General features: G+C 28.2%; 1 protein-coding gene and 1 pseudogene across 1 annotated transcript; one reads left to right on the top strand and one right to left on the bottom strand.

Annotated features, from left to right (window-relative positions):
* Positions 1-393: 393 nt before the first annotated feature.
* On the bottom strand, positions 394-4362 carry LOC124910123 (myosin-J heavy chain-like). Its single transcript, XM_047450740.1, has 8 exons — positions 4279-4362; positions 3875-4066; positions 3662-3793; positions 3534-3571; positions 3336-3456; positions 1894-3249; positions 1655-1695; positions 394-592 (listed from the first exon to the last, which is right to left on the bottom strand). Exons 1-8 carry the CDS (start codon positions 4360-4362, stop codon positions 406-408), a joined length of 2151 nt encoding a protein of 716 aa, XP_047306696.1. The 3' UTR covers positions 394-405.
* Positions 4363-4466: 104 nt separating this feature from the next.
* LOC124910122 overlaps positions 4467-18842 on the top strand; it is a 36542-nt pseudogene continuing 22166 nt past the window's right edge.

The raw sequence follows: 18842 nt of genomic DNA, 5'->3' as shown, positions 1-18842 counted from the left end.
CTTGACATGTTTGAATATGATATGGACAATTCAAAACAATATACCCACATGTAATTATACAAAAGTAAAAATAATAAAGTTATCAATATAAAAGATTTACTAAAAATAGTGTAAAGAGTTAAAATTTGGTCACTTTTTCCCATTTAAAGTCAAAATCATTTGAAAAGGAATTCACAATATTCCATATATATTCAACATAGAAACAATCTTACAATATTCCAACAAATGCTTAAACTATTAAAATAAAACTTTATCCATGATGATCATTTATTTCAGGCTTAGGGTAATTCCTTAAATGGAAAATATGATTGAATGGAGACTATATATTTTCTACATCACAAATGAGAAAAAAGAAATAGTTACTTATAAACAACAAAGATAGATGAATAACATTTTGAGGTATTATTAGAAGAAGAACATCTTCTTTGGATTTTTAAGATTGCGCAATGTCATAATCAATTGTTGTCTTTCTCCTTCAACTTCTGCAAATCTGAGGCTTAATCCTGAGTATCTTCTTTGCATCTCATTCAATTCATCTTCCATACATTTATGCTTCTCCATCAACACTTCCATTTCAATATTCAGGTTTGCACTGTAAATTATGAATTTATCATATACAACTCCATCAACACTTCCATTTCAATATTCAGTTTTGCACAGTAAATTATGAACTTCATATACAAGAATGGTCATAAAAAATTATGAATAAAATCAGTGAATTAATTTGTGTTTTGAATTAAAGAAATAAATAGTAAATTCTATCACATTTTTATCGTAAAAACCTGAGCCCTAACATAGATCTGTCTAGTGATGACAATGGTACCTTACCCGTCGGGTAGTGTAGTACACATCCTCGTACCCGATTTATATTTTACTATTTGATCCCTAACCCGACGGGTATCTCTACTTTTATCCCTACCCCCGATTCGTCGGTACCCGATGCCCGATGGGAACCCATTACCCGATTAAAAAAATTAATTATAAGATTATAAAGATCGAAGAAAAAAACATAATTATAATAAATAAATTTCAAATTATTAATATCAATAGTTAAAAATATAAATTACCTACTTACTTATTTGGTAAATTTTGAAAAATATAAACTAGAGTGAAAAAAAAATAGAATCAAAATTGAAAAAAGTTAAAAAAGATTGAATATGAAAAATGATGAAAAAAAAATAATATTTTGTTATTAAAGTAGAGTTGAGGATCAAGATTTATGTTCAAAATTTTTTTTTTTGGAAATTTACAAATTTAGTGTAGTATATTTATGATAATATTTGGAGTTAATTGTGGATAAGACAAAGTTAAATGATGTATTTATAATGATATTGATAACGATGAAACATTTGAAAAGTCACCTTAAGTTTTAATGAAAAAATTACTTTTAAAATTAATATACTCGGGTATCGGGTCTGAGTTTCGTACACTCCCCATCCCCGTACCCGACCGAGTAACTTAACGTGAATAAATGTTATTAAATTTGTTAATATATATAATTAAAGTATATTCTATAATATTATTTCATATAAATAATATTCCAAAAAAAATTAAAAATTGTTTTTAAATAAATTAGTTTTTTATTTTACCCAAACCAAGTCGAGCTCGGAATTTGTGCATCTCTAAGCTAGTGAGTGTATCAGTACTATTGTACCTTATGATTGGTGTGTTTCTTTCTTCAGCTGCATCTTGCCCCTGCATAAATGGAAGCAATCACTTAGTTTAAAAAGTTAATATGATAAGTTCTCATGATCCTATTTGATCTAGTGAATAAAGCTTGAGGACTTATTTGATATTTTTCACCAAACTATATTAACTATAAATCAAATCCATTTGAAAATATTTCTGTATTCAAACGGTGTTAATATCACATTACATCGGTCAAGAACTAACCTTTAGGGATTCATGAGAGCAATTAGTAGTGGCGATTCGTTTTTCCAGCTCTACGATTATGTTCCGTAGATGTTTGTTGTCGTCGTACGACGATGAATTTACTTGTTTAAACTCGTGACATTGTAGTATTAGAGTCTCCAACTCGGATTTTGTACTATCAAACGTTCTCTTCCTTACCTCCTCTAGATTACCAATTGCAGTTATTTCATCCATGAACTCATCTGCTTCCTTCCTCAATGAAACAACAATGGATTCCATCTCATTTCTTTCACTACTCCATCTTTCCAATAGATCTTCTGTTTCCTCCATTGACCTTTTCAGATATTGCAGTTCTTGTTCTAGTTCACAGATTTCCTCTTCGTACTGGTCCTTGACAATTTTGAGGTGTTCCTTTTCATTTAGAAGCATTTCTTCCAAAAGGTGTTTCTCCAAACGCAGTTCACTTGTTTCCTCCATGGCTTTAGTAGCTATAGTCTCGTTTGCTTCGGACGTGGATGTCATTTGAAAAGACAGCTTTCTGAATTCCTTCTGAAGCCTCTCGGCGGTACTAGCGTTTTGTAAGCGAATCTTTCTTAGGGATTCCTCAGATTTTATTGCCCTTTGTTGATGTTCTATTGTAGAGCGAGTTACAGTATCTAGATCAGCCTTGAATCCTTCAGCCTGGTTTTCGATTTCTTCTTCCAGGTTTTGAATGTGAAGTTCGTGTTTGCTTATGATGTCAAAACAATCCGCTAACTGTTCTGATATCTTCTTCAGCTCATTTTCCAGGTTCTCTATTTGGGTGCTTTCGTATTGCATCTTCAGTTGCTCCTTGTTCTTTTGTTCTAAGGTTTCGTCTAAGTCGTGAATTGCTAGGATTAACTCGGAGTTTGATTCCTGCGTTTTACAGAGTTGTAAACGGAGGTTGACATTTAGGTCCTTTTCATAACTCAGTTCTTGTCTGAGTTCTTCAAGGAGATTGAACGCATCACCTCCATTGAAATGCAACCTATCTTTATCTTTTGCTTCATCAAGACGTTTATGGAAGGCCTTATAGTTGTCGCATTCTAGGTTAAGAGCGTCTCTATCCTCTTTCAGAGTGGCGACCTCTTTTGCTAGATCCTGCGCTCTCTTACTTTCATTCACGATTTGCTTTCTCAGAGTCTGAAGCTCCATATCCGTTTTAGGCTCTTCAATGCTCCCCCGCGAATCATCTGTAGTAGTGAAATCAGAGAATTCTGTTTCGTGTTCAGTGACGGTGTTATCATTCTTCACTGCGTATTTGGAAGGAGTTTCTGTGTCGAAACTGCTATCAGAACTTGAAATCGTGAAATTTGATCCACTAGATACACGATGATCATTCCTATTCAAATCATCCTGCAAAAACGTCAAGTGGAATCAAATGAACATACTTCCGATTAAGAGAATTGATTGAACTTCAGCCTAATGGAATGAATTCTTACCTCAATTGTGTTGGTCTTGATGTCACTGCCTACTTCTTCTTCAATGTCTTCTAACGGTTCTTCCTTCAAGATTTTATTATCAGAAGCAACATTAGCAGCATCACTGTCGTTTTCTACATTTCTGCCAAAACCAAACCAATCTACGTATAATGAATTTTACATAAACAGAGAAGAAATCTCATAGTTCATCTATCTTACCTTGTTAAATCGTTTTCCAACACTCTCTGAATCTTAACCTACAATAGAAAAATAGGCATTTAAACTGAACATTATGGATTGGATTGACAAGAATTAAGTGCACAATAGAGAAAAGGGATAGAACAAACATGCAGAATGGCATCAGATTTTGAATTCCTGAGAGGGAGAGACAGTGAATAAATTTTCGTAGCTTCAACATAGCTTGCGAAATCAATGGAAACTTCACCAACAACATTGGATTTGGATGATCCCTGCGTGATCTTAACAAACAATCATACATAAATGAATTAACACCAATTATGTCGTCAATCCATACTATTGAAATAGAGAAGAATTAACACCTTTGACATAAGAAAACTGTAAATCTTCTGATTCATCTTCCCTGATCTCGTTTCCTTAGTGAATTTCATTGTTTCATAAACAGGATCCAGCCAGTAACAGCAACGATCTCGAACCAATGCTTTCTCTAACCTCGCTGTGGGCTTCCCAACATCCTCCGGCACTAGAGATATCGTAAACGCATCTCCTTCCACCTGCCGCAACCAATTCACACCATAACTCATTACTTCTCTTAGGGGAATAACTTCGGGAAACAGAGAAAACGATGGAAATCTAACACGTAATCCACATTCATCAATCAGTCAATAAGATTCTATAATCCAAACTAGCTAGGTACATCGTAATTCACTGATTTTCTCGAGTGATCGCTTAACTAATGACATGGATTCAGAGAAATTCGAATTACCTCAGTTGCATGGAACTGCAACTTGAAAACCGCTTTGATTTTATTCTTCTCCTTCTCCCTCCTCCATCGCGCCGAACGGAACATCTTCGCTGTGTTGGCGTCAGTTCATCTCGCCTCGTTTTTCACTGAACTCAGCCGGAAACCTCTGCACCGCGTTCCACGTCTCAAATTACGTCTGGTTTCCCCCAATGCCGGAGGATCCACTTCATTTGCAGATGGATGGACCTTCGGACGAGATCAAAGCTGTAAATAGATGGATTCTGGACGAGGAATTGATCGAGCAAGTCCGGAATCAGTTGAGGATTGAGCTGAGGTAAGTTGTTACACTTATCGAATGATCCAGGAACGTTATTAGAGAAGAAATATCGAGTTCTATATCTTGCTTGCAACTGTCTCTATATGATATGATGCTGAATTCTCTGTGCGATGAAGAAGAAGATAGTACTCTCGGTTAAATGGTAAGTTTTAATTTGATTAAATTCAAATAAACCAACTCTCATTATTAATCATTTGTATTTATTTATTTCATATGGACTTCTATTTGTTTATTTTAATTTAATATTTTAAATATATTAGATTAGATTGACAGTGTGACAGATTACCAATTAAAGTAATCATAATGCAAGTTTTAGAATGATTAATGACAATTTAGGCCATTTGGTAAATTATAAACATCAAGTACTAAGTGACATACCATCTCACATAAAGATACAAACTTAAATGAAATAAAATGGTGATTTCATGGTGGTGGTGGGCTGAGTTTCATGTTTGGAAAGCTGGGTTAATCACAGATACATTAGAAAGTAATGTCCCAACACTTGTTTTTCACTTTTTCACTATAATTATTTTCAATAATATTATTGTTTGTGACTAGTTATATTGAAAAATTATAAGACTTATGTTATTTAAAAGGACATTTATAATTCGTCTCCCGGTTTTAATTTAAATTGTTCTGTTATTGCGACTAGTAGTGGACCGAAATGGGACGGTGATAATATTTGTGTTCTCCGATCTCACCCAATTAAATATTTAATATCAACAATATATTTATTTATTTTTTATATTTTAAAAAGTTTTAAGTTTATATTTTTTTAATAATATAAAATTTAATATATTACAATATTATATAATATTAAAAAATATTTAATATAATTTTATCAAATGTTTTTTTTCTTTTCGTAGAGAATATAGTAAAATGGTTCTCAACGAATTTTTCCAAAACAGAATGAATAGTAAAAATATCCATAAAATAGAATTAAACAGATAAATACCCATTCCCTACCCTGTTTGGAATTACTTATAAATAATTAGCATAAAATCAATCATCACTTTAGAAGAGATGTTATTAGGTTGGAGCATTTTTGAATAAATTTAATCTATTGTCAAATTTCTAATGATTAATTCAAGAACTCTTATATTGTTACAAATTTAATTTATAGACATCATTCTTAATTATTTTTCTCCAGGATATTTTCTTTATTGACCAAAACAAATCAACAAATGTCCTAACATATGAATATATATATATATATATTTATATTATAATTATCACTAAAGCTGATTGCGGCTCTACCACCATGCTGATCAATACTTCCCTAATATAAATGATTGAAACAATATACAATCTAAGAATATCACACTTCATACAATTTCTTCAAAATAATTGTGTAATTTATTCGTGTTTTTAACAATAATCTCATCTGAAAATAAAAATAGCAATAAATATCTTACCAAACTATTATTTAAATATACGACCTAAAACACGATTGACATTAAAATATCCGATCGATTATTCAAATGATTATTTTCATCTTTTATTATCCACGTAACTGATAAACGAGTTGGATATCCCGATAACCGCCTCGATACCCAATTATTTTATTTTTAAAGGATAAGCAATTATATAAATTTTTAAATATAAAGAAAAAATAATTAAAAAATATTTTAAACAATCCAAATAATAATATTAATTAAAATAAATACCCTAAAAAGTTAAAATTACACCCTACCTAATCTTTTGAAATATGTTCAATACAAATTTAAATGATTGTTAATTTGTCATGTTCATTCATATTTTGAGTCTTTAGAATTGAAAAAAGATTCTAAAAGTTTGTTCACATTTTATATCCTCATTTAGAATCTGCAAAAGATACATAATTATATTTATATGATCTCATTCAAATAACCTCATTTTAGACTTTACTATAACTTACTTTTTTTTTTGTTCAGTGGTCGCGCTTTGAATCTACGAATATCTGGTGCTGCAGATTCAAATTACATACTGATCTGTCATCCTCCTTATATAATATATATATCCCCTCCAAAGATAAATTTTTAAAACACTACCTCATCCTGTAAGCCCTTTGTGATGTCACTAGTTCAGGCTCCCTAGGAATTGTGATTTTGAAGTTGGCCTGTGTGGAGTTCCCATTAATCGTTTCCTCCTATTGATTGTCAGAATTATCCTAAGAAAGTTGATCAAGAGTATGATAAAGGCATATAACATAATATGAAGGGACGAGATAGAGGGGCATCTTGGTTCCAAGATCATGTTCTACAGGAAATTACCTTTTTAGACACCTTATGAATCAATACATTTTGTTGCTTTGTGCCACCATCCTATTTAATAGAAAAGAGAACAGTTCAGGAAATAAGGATCACCAATCTTAATTCTGCTAACAAAATGGATAATATATGTTTATTTCTCATGAATCTATAATCAAAAGAATCCCAATATGCATAAGCACATAATGAAAGGACATGTGGGTTGGTCAGGTTACTTCATGAAATCATTGCATGCACAAAATGGAACAACCTCAGAATTTCAATATGAAAATCTTGAGAAAATGTGACACTGAGTACACGATGCTATCATCAAACATTGGGCACAAGCAAGGTCTAAGAGCATAATTTATCTTGAGCAAAATACCTCCCTTGAAAAGAGGAAAAATAAGAAAAAGAAATCACTTTACCAGCAGCTTGCATCTCGGTGCCAAAAGGGGTGTTCCCGCATTTTGGTTTATCCGAATTTACAAGCTTCGAAAACCTAAAATAGAATAAGTATTCTACAAAACGAGCTTTCTTCTTTCACCAAATGCTATCTTTTGCTATGCAGAAGTAATTTTATACTGGACAGTGGACTCACACAAGCAAAAATGAACAAATCACACCAGCTGAAATTTAAGAAACCGTGAAAAGAGAATAAAAAGTTGGATTTCAAAGGAAAAGAGTTTGTTAGACAGACAAAATTAGAAGACAAGCATCAAATTACCAAATGTTAGTGTTGAGTTTAACAGCTATGCAGGATCACAAGAAAAAAGAATATTGTAAATGACCTAGGATCACCAATTTGGTGCTTTCGATTTTGCTTCGCTAACTGACTTGCAGTAGGTTTCATCATCAGAGTTGACACTCTTGGAAATGATGGTTTTGCAAAAGACTTAGCTTGAGCTTTGCTGTCGTCTTTATTTAATTGGTTTGGAAATGTCAAACCTAGAAAGAAACATAAACAACAATGTTTGAGATACATATTACCAAACAAAAATAAGATATCAGAATAAACGATTTAATCACCCTTGGGTTACACAAGATACAAAATGAAACAATCAGTTTTTTTTTAACTTATAACTACGTCTCCAAGCAAAGGACATTAAAAATCTCAGCAATATGATGAAACTAAACAGGTTAACTCGCTTAAAAAAAGGTGATAACCAGGATACAATTTCCCTTTCAATATTATTTTCAAGGACAAAGTTTATGAAAGCAACAGTTATTTTTTTTTAGGGGAAATGAAACTTGAAGTACCTGTGGGCAAATGTTGGAGCATGCCCCCACTTTGTAAGCTGTTTAAAATTTCTCCCTTCAGAATTGTGCAATCTGTAACAAGAAGACAAATGGTGAAACAGTATCTCATTACACAGACTTGAACAACCAATTAAATGTGAATAGGCACAGATCTTGGGGAGATTGATGGTCAAAATCGGATCTATCAAATACGGGCAAATCGAAGATATAGGTAAAATTGATTTTATTTGCCCATATTTGGAATGAAAATCAATCTTTCTCATGATCTGCGCGTATTCCACATTTCAATGCATATATTGTTTAAAACAAATCAATGAAATTCTTCCTCATGGCTCCAACAATGGGAGCATTAGGATGAAATGAGCCAAGACTTTAATAAGAACATAATTACATAGTAAGTGAATGTTCAGTTAATAATTTCTTCAAAAAGAAGTCTAGCATTGTGCACCAAACATGAGTTAAATTTAAGATTCAATGGAGCATCATGCACAAAGAACAAGTCTGGGAAGTTCAATACATATTCAGGCTATAAGCTGCTAAAATTTTAAGTATAAAAACTTATTGACGATCATGTATCATATTCAAACCCTTTTCAAGTTTGTGAAAACTTTAATGTTCAAGGCCCCAGTTTCCATGCTGTAATTCTTAGAACGTGTAGAGTATCCCCAAGTGTTAATTCTTAGACCATAAAATGATAGACTAAGCAAACAGTGAAACTAATACAATAATATACAAGATACTCCTAAAAAAAATGTGTTGAATACAAACTATTAGAGCTTAATGGTAAGAAAACTAATCTACTTCATGTTCACTCACTGACTCTAGAGCAATCGCTTGCTCATTATCAGAATCACTTCCTTCCAAGCTCATGTTCTCCTCTCCACCACTAGATCTTGGTACACAATTGTTGATGAAGAGTGTTTGCTCTCAAAATTAACTCTGGAAGATAAAGATTGTTATCATCATACCCTTAAGATCTCAATAGATGAAGAAGAAAGAAAAGAGAATCAGGGAACCATTAATATAATAAATAAATGTATGACGTGTGAAATTTCTTAAAACAAAATAGATAGAAATAGAATTCCAAAAAAATGTCGCATAATAATAATAATGATTTGTGTTTTCCAGTTTTAGGTCTTCAAATGAAGCAGAATCATTCACACATTATAAACAATAAACAAGTGGGGAACCTACGTTACTTACATTAAGGAAGATAGCTAGAAGCGGATTCTAATTATTATAACTTATACATTATATATATAAAGCATAAATAATACTAAAATTTGTGATTATCATGTCATTAAAATGACCGAATATATCAAATACCATGTTTATCTTCATTCATCGTGTTCTTTAACTCTCAACATATCTCAAAAAAAATGTCTCTGATGATCGTGTATATATATATATATATGCACACGCAAATTTTTCTGTTTTCAATATAATCATGACCGGTATTAGTAGGGCTCATAGCTAGCTAAACTGCCAACGTGGACATCAAAACGGTATGCTGAATAATGGGTCACAAAATGGACACGAAAATGGGTCTTTTTTGGAAGTCGATAATTGAACATCTTGGGGTCTCCCCCAGGCTTTTGAGGAGCAATTCAAACAGGCCAGACAGCAACCTTCGGCTTTGTTTGGCTATGAATTAAGATTACATAGTATTATCTTGCTTTAGTTAGTTTGTGCTAAACAATAAAAGAAAAATCCATTTAGAAATAGAATACAAAATTTATTCAATATTTTTTTTTTCTTTTGTTATACGATCGATCATATTATAAATTAAAATAATAAATTATTTTATTTTAATATTTGAATATATATATATATATATATATTATATTTTATGAATTTATATATATATATATATATATATATATATATATATTTATAAAAATAAATAGTAGTTGTAAATAAAATATTAACAATAAAAAAAACATTCGTGATATTCGTCGATGGGCAAAGCAATCTCCTCTCAACTTTGTTTCATCCATACAACAAGGACTCTGCCCATGGATATATATATATATTTATATACGATGAATTGGATGAAGTATAGAATAAAACATTGGCAGTGAGCAACCAGGATGAAAAAATAGCTCTTTACCTGGGGCTGACTACAATTTTTTTCGCAAATCAAATCCTCATCACTTCAAATTTAACTTTCTATGTTTCATTTTTTTTCTTCCTGTAATTGATATAATAAATTAATTCATTCAAACATATTAAATAAAAGATATATGAACATTTACTTTATGAAATTATGAAATAAAACAGTACATTGTACATTAAAACATTTAGCACATTATTGAAGTTGTACTCTTCTATTTTTTTAATAAAAAAAAATTAAAAAAAAATAACACTAAAAAATATTTAATAAAAAATTAATAATATATTTAATTAATTATTTTAACTTTTAAATTAGACTTATCATTCATCAAAATTAGATAATATATACTTTAAAAATAATTTGTGAATTTACATAAAATTTAAAGAGAAAACATACCAATTATTTATTGAATTAACTAAAAAAATTAAATTATTAGATTTTCTTTTATAATTATTTTTTATTATATATCTGTACTTTTAATATTTTTTTTTAACTCAAATCACTTATATTTTAATAATAAAACAAACAAATAACCTAACTAGCAATGACTTAAAACACATCTATTAATTATTTGACCAATAAATAATATTCTAATTAAGTAAGGTAAGGATAAAAACTTTTTTGTATTCATATTAAAAAAAATTAACCAAATATTTCAAAAAATGTTTTTCAACACAACTACTCTTTTTTGAATCATTGTCCCTTAATAAAGTATTAAATAAATAAGAGAAATTATTTATTTATCTATATAATAACCAATTCCTATATTTTCTCAATTATTTCTCTATTACTATTATAAATAGATAAACTATTGTAAAGATTATTCATTCAATCAATAATATTCATTCAATCTTTCTCTTCAAGAACTCAATCAAATAGTTCTTGTTTATTTTATCAATTCAAGAAATCTAACTTGGTATCAGAGCTTAAGGGAAAACTCCCGAAAACAATTTCAATGGAAGAACAATATCACTCCTCAGTTCTACCAATAATATCTGGAAGCGTAAATCTTGATAAATATAATTATATCTATTGGAAATCACAAGTTACTCCAATCATGATAGGTTATGATTTTATGGATATAATAGAAGGAAATCTTGAAACTCCTCCCAAATTTCTTCAAGAAACAGATGGTCAAAATAATACAATTCAAATCAAGAATCCAAAGTTTAAACAATGGCGTATCCAAGATCAAAGGGTACTTGCATGGCTCTTTTCAACATTGACCGACGGGATTCGTCAACAAGTCTCAAAATCATCTTCGGCACAAGAACTTTGGAAAACCTTAGAGAAAATCTATGTTTCTCAATTAAAGAGCCGACTATTTGAGTTACAGAGTCAACTCCTAAACGCACACAAAGGTAGTGGTTCTCTTCTTAACTTCATTCAACACATCAAAAACCTATCAGATGCACTTATCGCTGCCGGACAATATGTTTCTGATCAAGATCTGCAACTAACTCTACTCAACTGGCTTGGAGACGAGTTCGAGCCGATGATATGTGCTCTAACTTCCGGACAAGATCTATTGTTTAACGAGATGACAGACATCCTTCTAAATTATGAACAACGACTCATATTCAAGAAAAGAAAATTCCATTATGAAAATATTTCGCGCTCAAACGTTTCAGCGAATGTTGCTTATATTTATAGGCATGGAGGCGGAAAGAACCAAAGACAGAACCGAGACAATAATCGTCCGCAATGTAATTTTTGTCATAAAATTGGTCATCGCTCCGAAAGTTGTTTTTATAATCCATCTTGTCAAAAATGTAATGTACAAGGACATAGTTCTCTCGAGTGCCCTCGTTTTAATCCTTCTACAAATCCTACGACAATGTTAGTTACATCGTCTACTATTGTAGATCCCACTTTGTGTCCAGATTCAGGTGCTACCGACCATATTACTTCTGATCTTAATAATCTACATGTACATGCTCCTTATACAGGAACTCAAACTATCAAAGTCGGAAACGACCGAGATACGAAGATAGTGCTTCTTAAGGGATTACTCAATGACGGACTTTATTGCGTTGAACCTACTGAAAGTTTGTTTTCAACATGTTCTAATAAACAAGCATTTATTGGTATTAGATCTCCGGCTCAAATTTGGCATTCACGACTTGGACATCCTTCTAGCGCTACTACATCTTTAGTTATATCACACTTTAAATTACCAGTTTCAGGTAGTAATACTATTTCTTTTTGTGGATCATGTCAATATGGGAAAACACATAAACTACCTTTTTTAGCTTCAAAATCTACATCTATGGCTCCTTTAGACCTAATTCATTCAGATGTTTGGGGACCTGCTCCTGAATTTTTATCTAATGGTTGTCGTTATTTCGTACATTTTGTGGATGATTTTAGCAAATTCACGTGGATATATCCGCTAAAAAAAAGTCGGATGTATTGAATACGTTTATCAACTTTCTTCGACTTATTGAAAATTTATTTAGTCATAAAATCAAAATATTGCAAACTGATTGGGGAGGAGAATATAGAAATTTCAAATCATTAACAGATAATCATGGTATTTTACATCGTTTATCTTGCCCACATACTAGTGAGCAAAATGACATTGTTGAACGAAAAATTCGTCATATTACGGAAACTGGTCTCACTTTATTGACTCATGCATTTATGCCACTACATTATTGGAGTGAAGCTTTTGAAACAGTCACATATCTAGTACTGAATCTGAAAACTGTGCTCTTGCATATACAACTGCTGATCTTTGTTGGATTCAATCTCTACTTAGTGAACTTCGAGTTTCACTTTCTTCTTCCCCGGTTCTATGGTGTGATAATATTGGTGCTGCATTCTTATCAACACACCCGGTATTTCATGCTCGTACAAAACATATTGAAATCGATTTTCACTTTGTTCGGGAAAAAAAAAGTTGCTCGTAAACAACTACTCATTCAGTATATTCTTACTGAAGATCAAGTGGATGATATCTTCACCAAAGGTCTTTCTTCTCATCGATTTGCTCTTTTACGTAGCAAGCTCACAGTTTGTGTCTCACCTTTTCGCTTTAAGGGAATGATAAAGTATTAAATAAATAAGAGAAATTATTTATTTATCTCCTGTTAATTAGGCTAAATATAATAATCAATTCCTATATTTTCTCAATTTAGTTATTTCTATATTAGTAGATAAACTATTGTAAAGATTATTCATTCAATCAATAATATTATTTTAATCTTTCTCTTCAAGAACTCAATCAAATAGTTCTTGTTTATTTTATCAATTCAAGAAATCTAACTTCCCTAAATTGCTAATTCAAATAAATTTTGATGTGGAGAAAGAAATAGTATTAAAAATGCGAAATTAACTTCTACAATGACTTATTCAAACATCATAAAAACATAAAGTGCTAATTTAATTTTATTTATAAAAATAAAAAGCAAAAAAGAAGTTTTACTAGGTGGGACCAGATGAGTAATGATAGGGGGAACGAAAGATTTGCAGCGAATGTGTAGCGAATCTATGTGGAAGGTTGACTAGGCATCAAATTTTATTTACTTCTCTCCTGCTCATTAATAATTTCTCTCTCTTCTCTTTATTAATCATTTATTTTTTTATCTTTTCTTAAATCTTTATTAATAATTTATTTTTATAGTTAATTTGTAAATATATATTTATATATTTTATTATTTAACTTATTTATAAAATTTAAAATAATAATAGAGACAATAATAAATTAAATAACAAAATAACAAAATATATATTTTCAAATATATATTATATTTGATAAATATATATTTAAAAGAATAAAAAATTAAATATAAAAATTCTTAATTTTTTAATTAATTATTTCTCTCCTCTATTAATATATATACATATATGTTAATAATTTATTTATTAGTTTTTAAAATGAGTTATAACGAAAAATAAAAATTTGTCAAGATGAACTAACTCAAATCAAATATATTAATATTCAAAATAAATATAGCTCAAACTATTATATATTAATATTTAATTGTAAATAATTTTTTTTGATAAGAGTTAATCAATAATATAAGAAGAGATAATATATAACATTTTGAGTTAATTAATTAAGTTTATAATATAATTTACAAGAAAAAAAAAATTAAAGAGAGAAAAAAAGAAAAACAAATACTAAAGAATTTAAGTAAAAATATATATATAATTTTAAAAATTATATATTTATATATTTATTTTATTTATTTTCCATATTATAACTAGTTTTACAAATAAATAAATATATAAATTATATATACGTAGAAGAGAGAAATTATTAATTTAAAAAAATTAAGAATTTTTATATTTAATTTTTTATTATCTTAATTTATCAAATATAATATATATTTTTTATTTGATTTGTTATTATCCCTATTATTATTATTCTTAATTTCTTATAAATAAATAAGTTAAATAATAAAATATATAAATATATATTTACAAATTAACTATAAAAAAAATTATTAATAAAGATAGAAGAAGATGATAAAAAAATAAATTATTAATAAAGAGAAGAGAGAGAAATTATTAATGACATGGAGAGAGAGGTAAATAAAATTTGAAATGTTGAGAGTTATCATGCCTAGTCAGCCTTCCACCACATAGATTCGCTGCACATTCGCTGCAAATCTTTCGCTCCCCCTATCATTACTCGGACCAGATATATGAGAATCTAATAGTAGAGGAGTGAGAAAATATAATTGTTCATATTTTATTTTTTTTAATTTAATTGGGGCGGAGCCTATCCTATTAAGTATTTTTTAATTTAGGTGGGGCTAGAGTCCACCCTAGCCCAAGGGTAGCTCCGCCCTAAGTAAGTATAGCCCTATTCTGCCTCTTATTGAGAATTGGATGGAGTTTTACAATGTGAAAATATGAAACTAAAGTTATGTACTTGTGTTTAGTATTCGAGACACTTTGGGCCTATCTGCTTTCAAACGAAAAAGATTCTAAATATGTGTCTGACTAAGCTTAATTTTCATATGTGAATGAAGCCTAGACATATTCTTTTCTGTTCTCAGCGAATGCCCAATCCTCTGAAACATTAAAAAATAATATACATATTAATTACAAGATAGTTATAACTATATATGATTTTTCATGCCAGGCAAAAGTTCAACGTTAGCAATCTCTCTGTTGATAATTGTATGATGAGTTCTCCCGTGGCCAGACTCAATGTATTCTTTCACTGAATTATGTTTAATCTACGAAAGAAAGAACTGTCAGTAACTAAAAGAAGATTGCCTCGCATTGCTAATTAATGTATTAGAATAATATGGTTACCTCGTGTTCTTGTCGGAAAGCAACCGATCTATTTTCTTTAATTTGCATCCTTGTACGTACAAAAGCATGATAATTGTTTATAAGATAGTGAATTTTTCGCAAAGGAGACTACATATATAAGAATGTCAGAATGTAATTGGAGGGAAGCCCAGGTCGACCAAGTCGAAGAAACCTTTGACGATAGACAAGAAGATCTTAATTGGCAGTGGCGCGCAATTGGGATTTTGAGTTTTTGGTTGAAGCTCATTAATTAAGGGAAAGCTACCACAAATAGATGATTATATTAATGGAACAATAACTACACACACTACCACCATAGTCCGCCTCTTTACCTTGTTAAAAAGATCATCAACCTGTAATATTTTGTTGAATTCTCTTCTCTGTCTGGAAATTAAATAACACGAGAGCTAGAAGAATATAACTCAATTATGAATATCACAGAGTTGATAAATGTTTAAAACCCAGTCCAATAAAGATTTGTAAACACATCTAGATTTAGGTGACTCTACCTAGTTCCTTCAAGAATCTTAATAATATTCTAGATTAGTAATAATATTTTACTATTGTTGCATATATCGATAATGTTTCTTTTGACTAATATTATATATATATTTTTTATATTATCGTAATTCTTTTAATTAAATTTATTATAATTTATATAATAACTTATTTTTAATTAGTTTATCACATTATTATTGTACATTTAATTAAACAAAAAATAAATAAAGTTTTTTCTCAAAATATAGCCAAATAAACTATACAATATTATTGCGAATTCAAAAATGTTCCCATGAAAATTGACAATTAATTAATTTCACTTATTTTTAATCTAGATAGAATGGATAATCTAGAAACAAAATTAATTTTCCTTATAGTCATCATCCGAACTATCTATATGTAATATAAATGTTCAAAATCTAAATTAGACTATGATTAAAATAATTATAAATTTGGCTGCTTCAAACAATAATGCATGAGTTCTATTGTGATGTTAATAAATATATAATTTGAAATGTCAACTTTAAAGTTGATAGAGAAGTGAGGTTTACAAAATATTTTATTTTGGTTGGCTACCCAAAATAGACTAATGTCATCTTCAATATTTGATAAAAAAAAAAAAATGGATGATTATATATATTTAGGATTTCTAAATTCTAATGCATCCTTCTTATATAAAATATATAATTTATTTTGGATGATTGCAATTAGAATATATAGTACTGACTACACAATTAATTATTAATTAATTTGACCACTTCACAGTATACCGAGCTTCAAAAAAATGGAGAGGATACATTGAATTGTGCCAAATTTCTCTATACAAATCAATTGTGATAGTAATAAATAAATTAAATTAAATGATGGATCATCAACTAGTGCTTATGAATAATGCAAATGAAACATCAAATCATTTATTATGAAAAAGTAACAAATTAAATGACGGGTCCAATTTGATTAGGTGTTTTAATTAGACGTATATATACCTGAATGCTTAAATTACTTTTGATTAGGGTGGGTCGGTACGGTATACATTCATATTTTATCCATACCTTATACCTTACCTAAAATTTTGATATGCAAAAAATGTATACAATTACCTTACCTAAAAAATATATTAATTAAAAAAAAAACAATCTCATCGATAAGATAGAAATTGCATATATTGAATAATATTGCAGTATAATTATATTTTGATATTATTCAAAAATTATATTTCTATAATTAAATTAATATCAATTCGATTTAATTATTTCTTTATAAGTATTATATATATATATTTTAACTTATAAATATTATTCCGGTATTTCGATATATTTTGATATACCAAAATTTTAAAAATCTCATACCTTTACCGTACCAATAATTTCGGTATCAGTATTATACCTTACCTTTTTTTCGGTATACCTTAAAAATCTATATTTTTATATATTACGGTACGATATTTTCGATATACCTTTAATATCGGTAATTTTTCTCACCCCTACTTTTGATTAAGATGATTAACGGGTGAAATTATTGAAGGTATAAATGGTTTTGATTTTATGTTTATAGAAGGTATAAATTGTATAAAGTATTATATAAGATAGTATAAAAAATTATTAACATATGATATATACTTAATTTGAAGTATAAAAATTGTTAAAAAGTTATATTTATATGATATATAGTAAGAAGATAAAATATAACTATTAAGATATATATGTATATGTAAATTAATTGTGTTTTAAATTATTAATATTTAATTAATTTATTAATATTTAATTAATAAATATTTTATTATTTATTATTTATTACATTTAATAAGCTTGGGATACTAATTTTGTATTATTTGTGTAGTTTAATTTACTCTAATTTTATTATATCATATTGTATTGATTTTTTATTTATTAATTTTAATAAAAGTTTAATTAACATATATATTTTTATGTGAATTATATTGATTTAATTTAAATGTTATTAATCAATAATAATAAAATAAATAATCAATTAAAACATTCTAAGTGAATTTAATTTAATATTATTAATAAATTATAGTAAAATAAATAAATAATTAAGATATTTTAAATAAATTGAATCCTTAAATTTTTATTCCCAAGCTAAGTTATTGGCATAAATGAATAATAAATAATTATAATATATAATAATAATTAATAAAAAAAATAAATACAATTATTTATATATATATAATATTTTAACAATAAAAAACAAATTTACACTCAAAAGACAATTATAAGTTTATACCATAAATATAAATTGCATAAAGTATAAATTGGAATGAACAGAAATATATATATATATATATAGCTTTTTTAAGTATGGTTTATTTTTATTTTTTTATTATTTTCATGTCATTTTTTTTATCGTTGTGTGCTTAACGATTTTTTTTCTTTATTTTTCATATATATGGATTTTTTTCAAAAATAAATAAATTATAATTTAAATACCAAATATACTACCATTATCCCCATAAAATTAATATTTATATTAAATTAAAAAATCACTCTTAATTTTAATTTTAATAATTTTTTAATTAGATTATAATTGACAATATGTTATTTTTTAATTTTATATTAAATAAAAAAATATGTATTCCTACTTATATTATATTTGTTATTTTTATCTGATAATTAAGTTAACGTATATAAATATTTGATTTTAAGTCTAGCATATTTGAAGGTAGATGAACAATCATAAGTGATCATGGTTTATTTAAATTTTTATTGGTTTTTTATAAACAAATTTGTTTGATAATAAAATTAGATTATTTGTTTTTTTAATTGATTAAATTATTTAATATATTTTATATTACAATTTAATATTATTTTTATATTTAATTAATTAATGTGTGATTCAATTATTCAAAATTTTAATAGAA

Source organism: Impatiens glandulifera, chromosome 7 (assembly GCF_907164915.1).
Source record: "Impatiens glandulifera chromosome 7, dImpGla2.1, whole genome shotgun sequence".
NCBI lineage: Eukaryota > Viridiplantae > Streptophyta > Magnoliopsida > Ericales > Balsaminaceae > Impatiens > Impatiens glandulifera.
The sequence above is the reverse complement of the archived record's forward strand: the minus strand, read 5'-3'. Positions and strand labels throughout refer to the sequence as shown.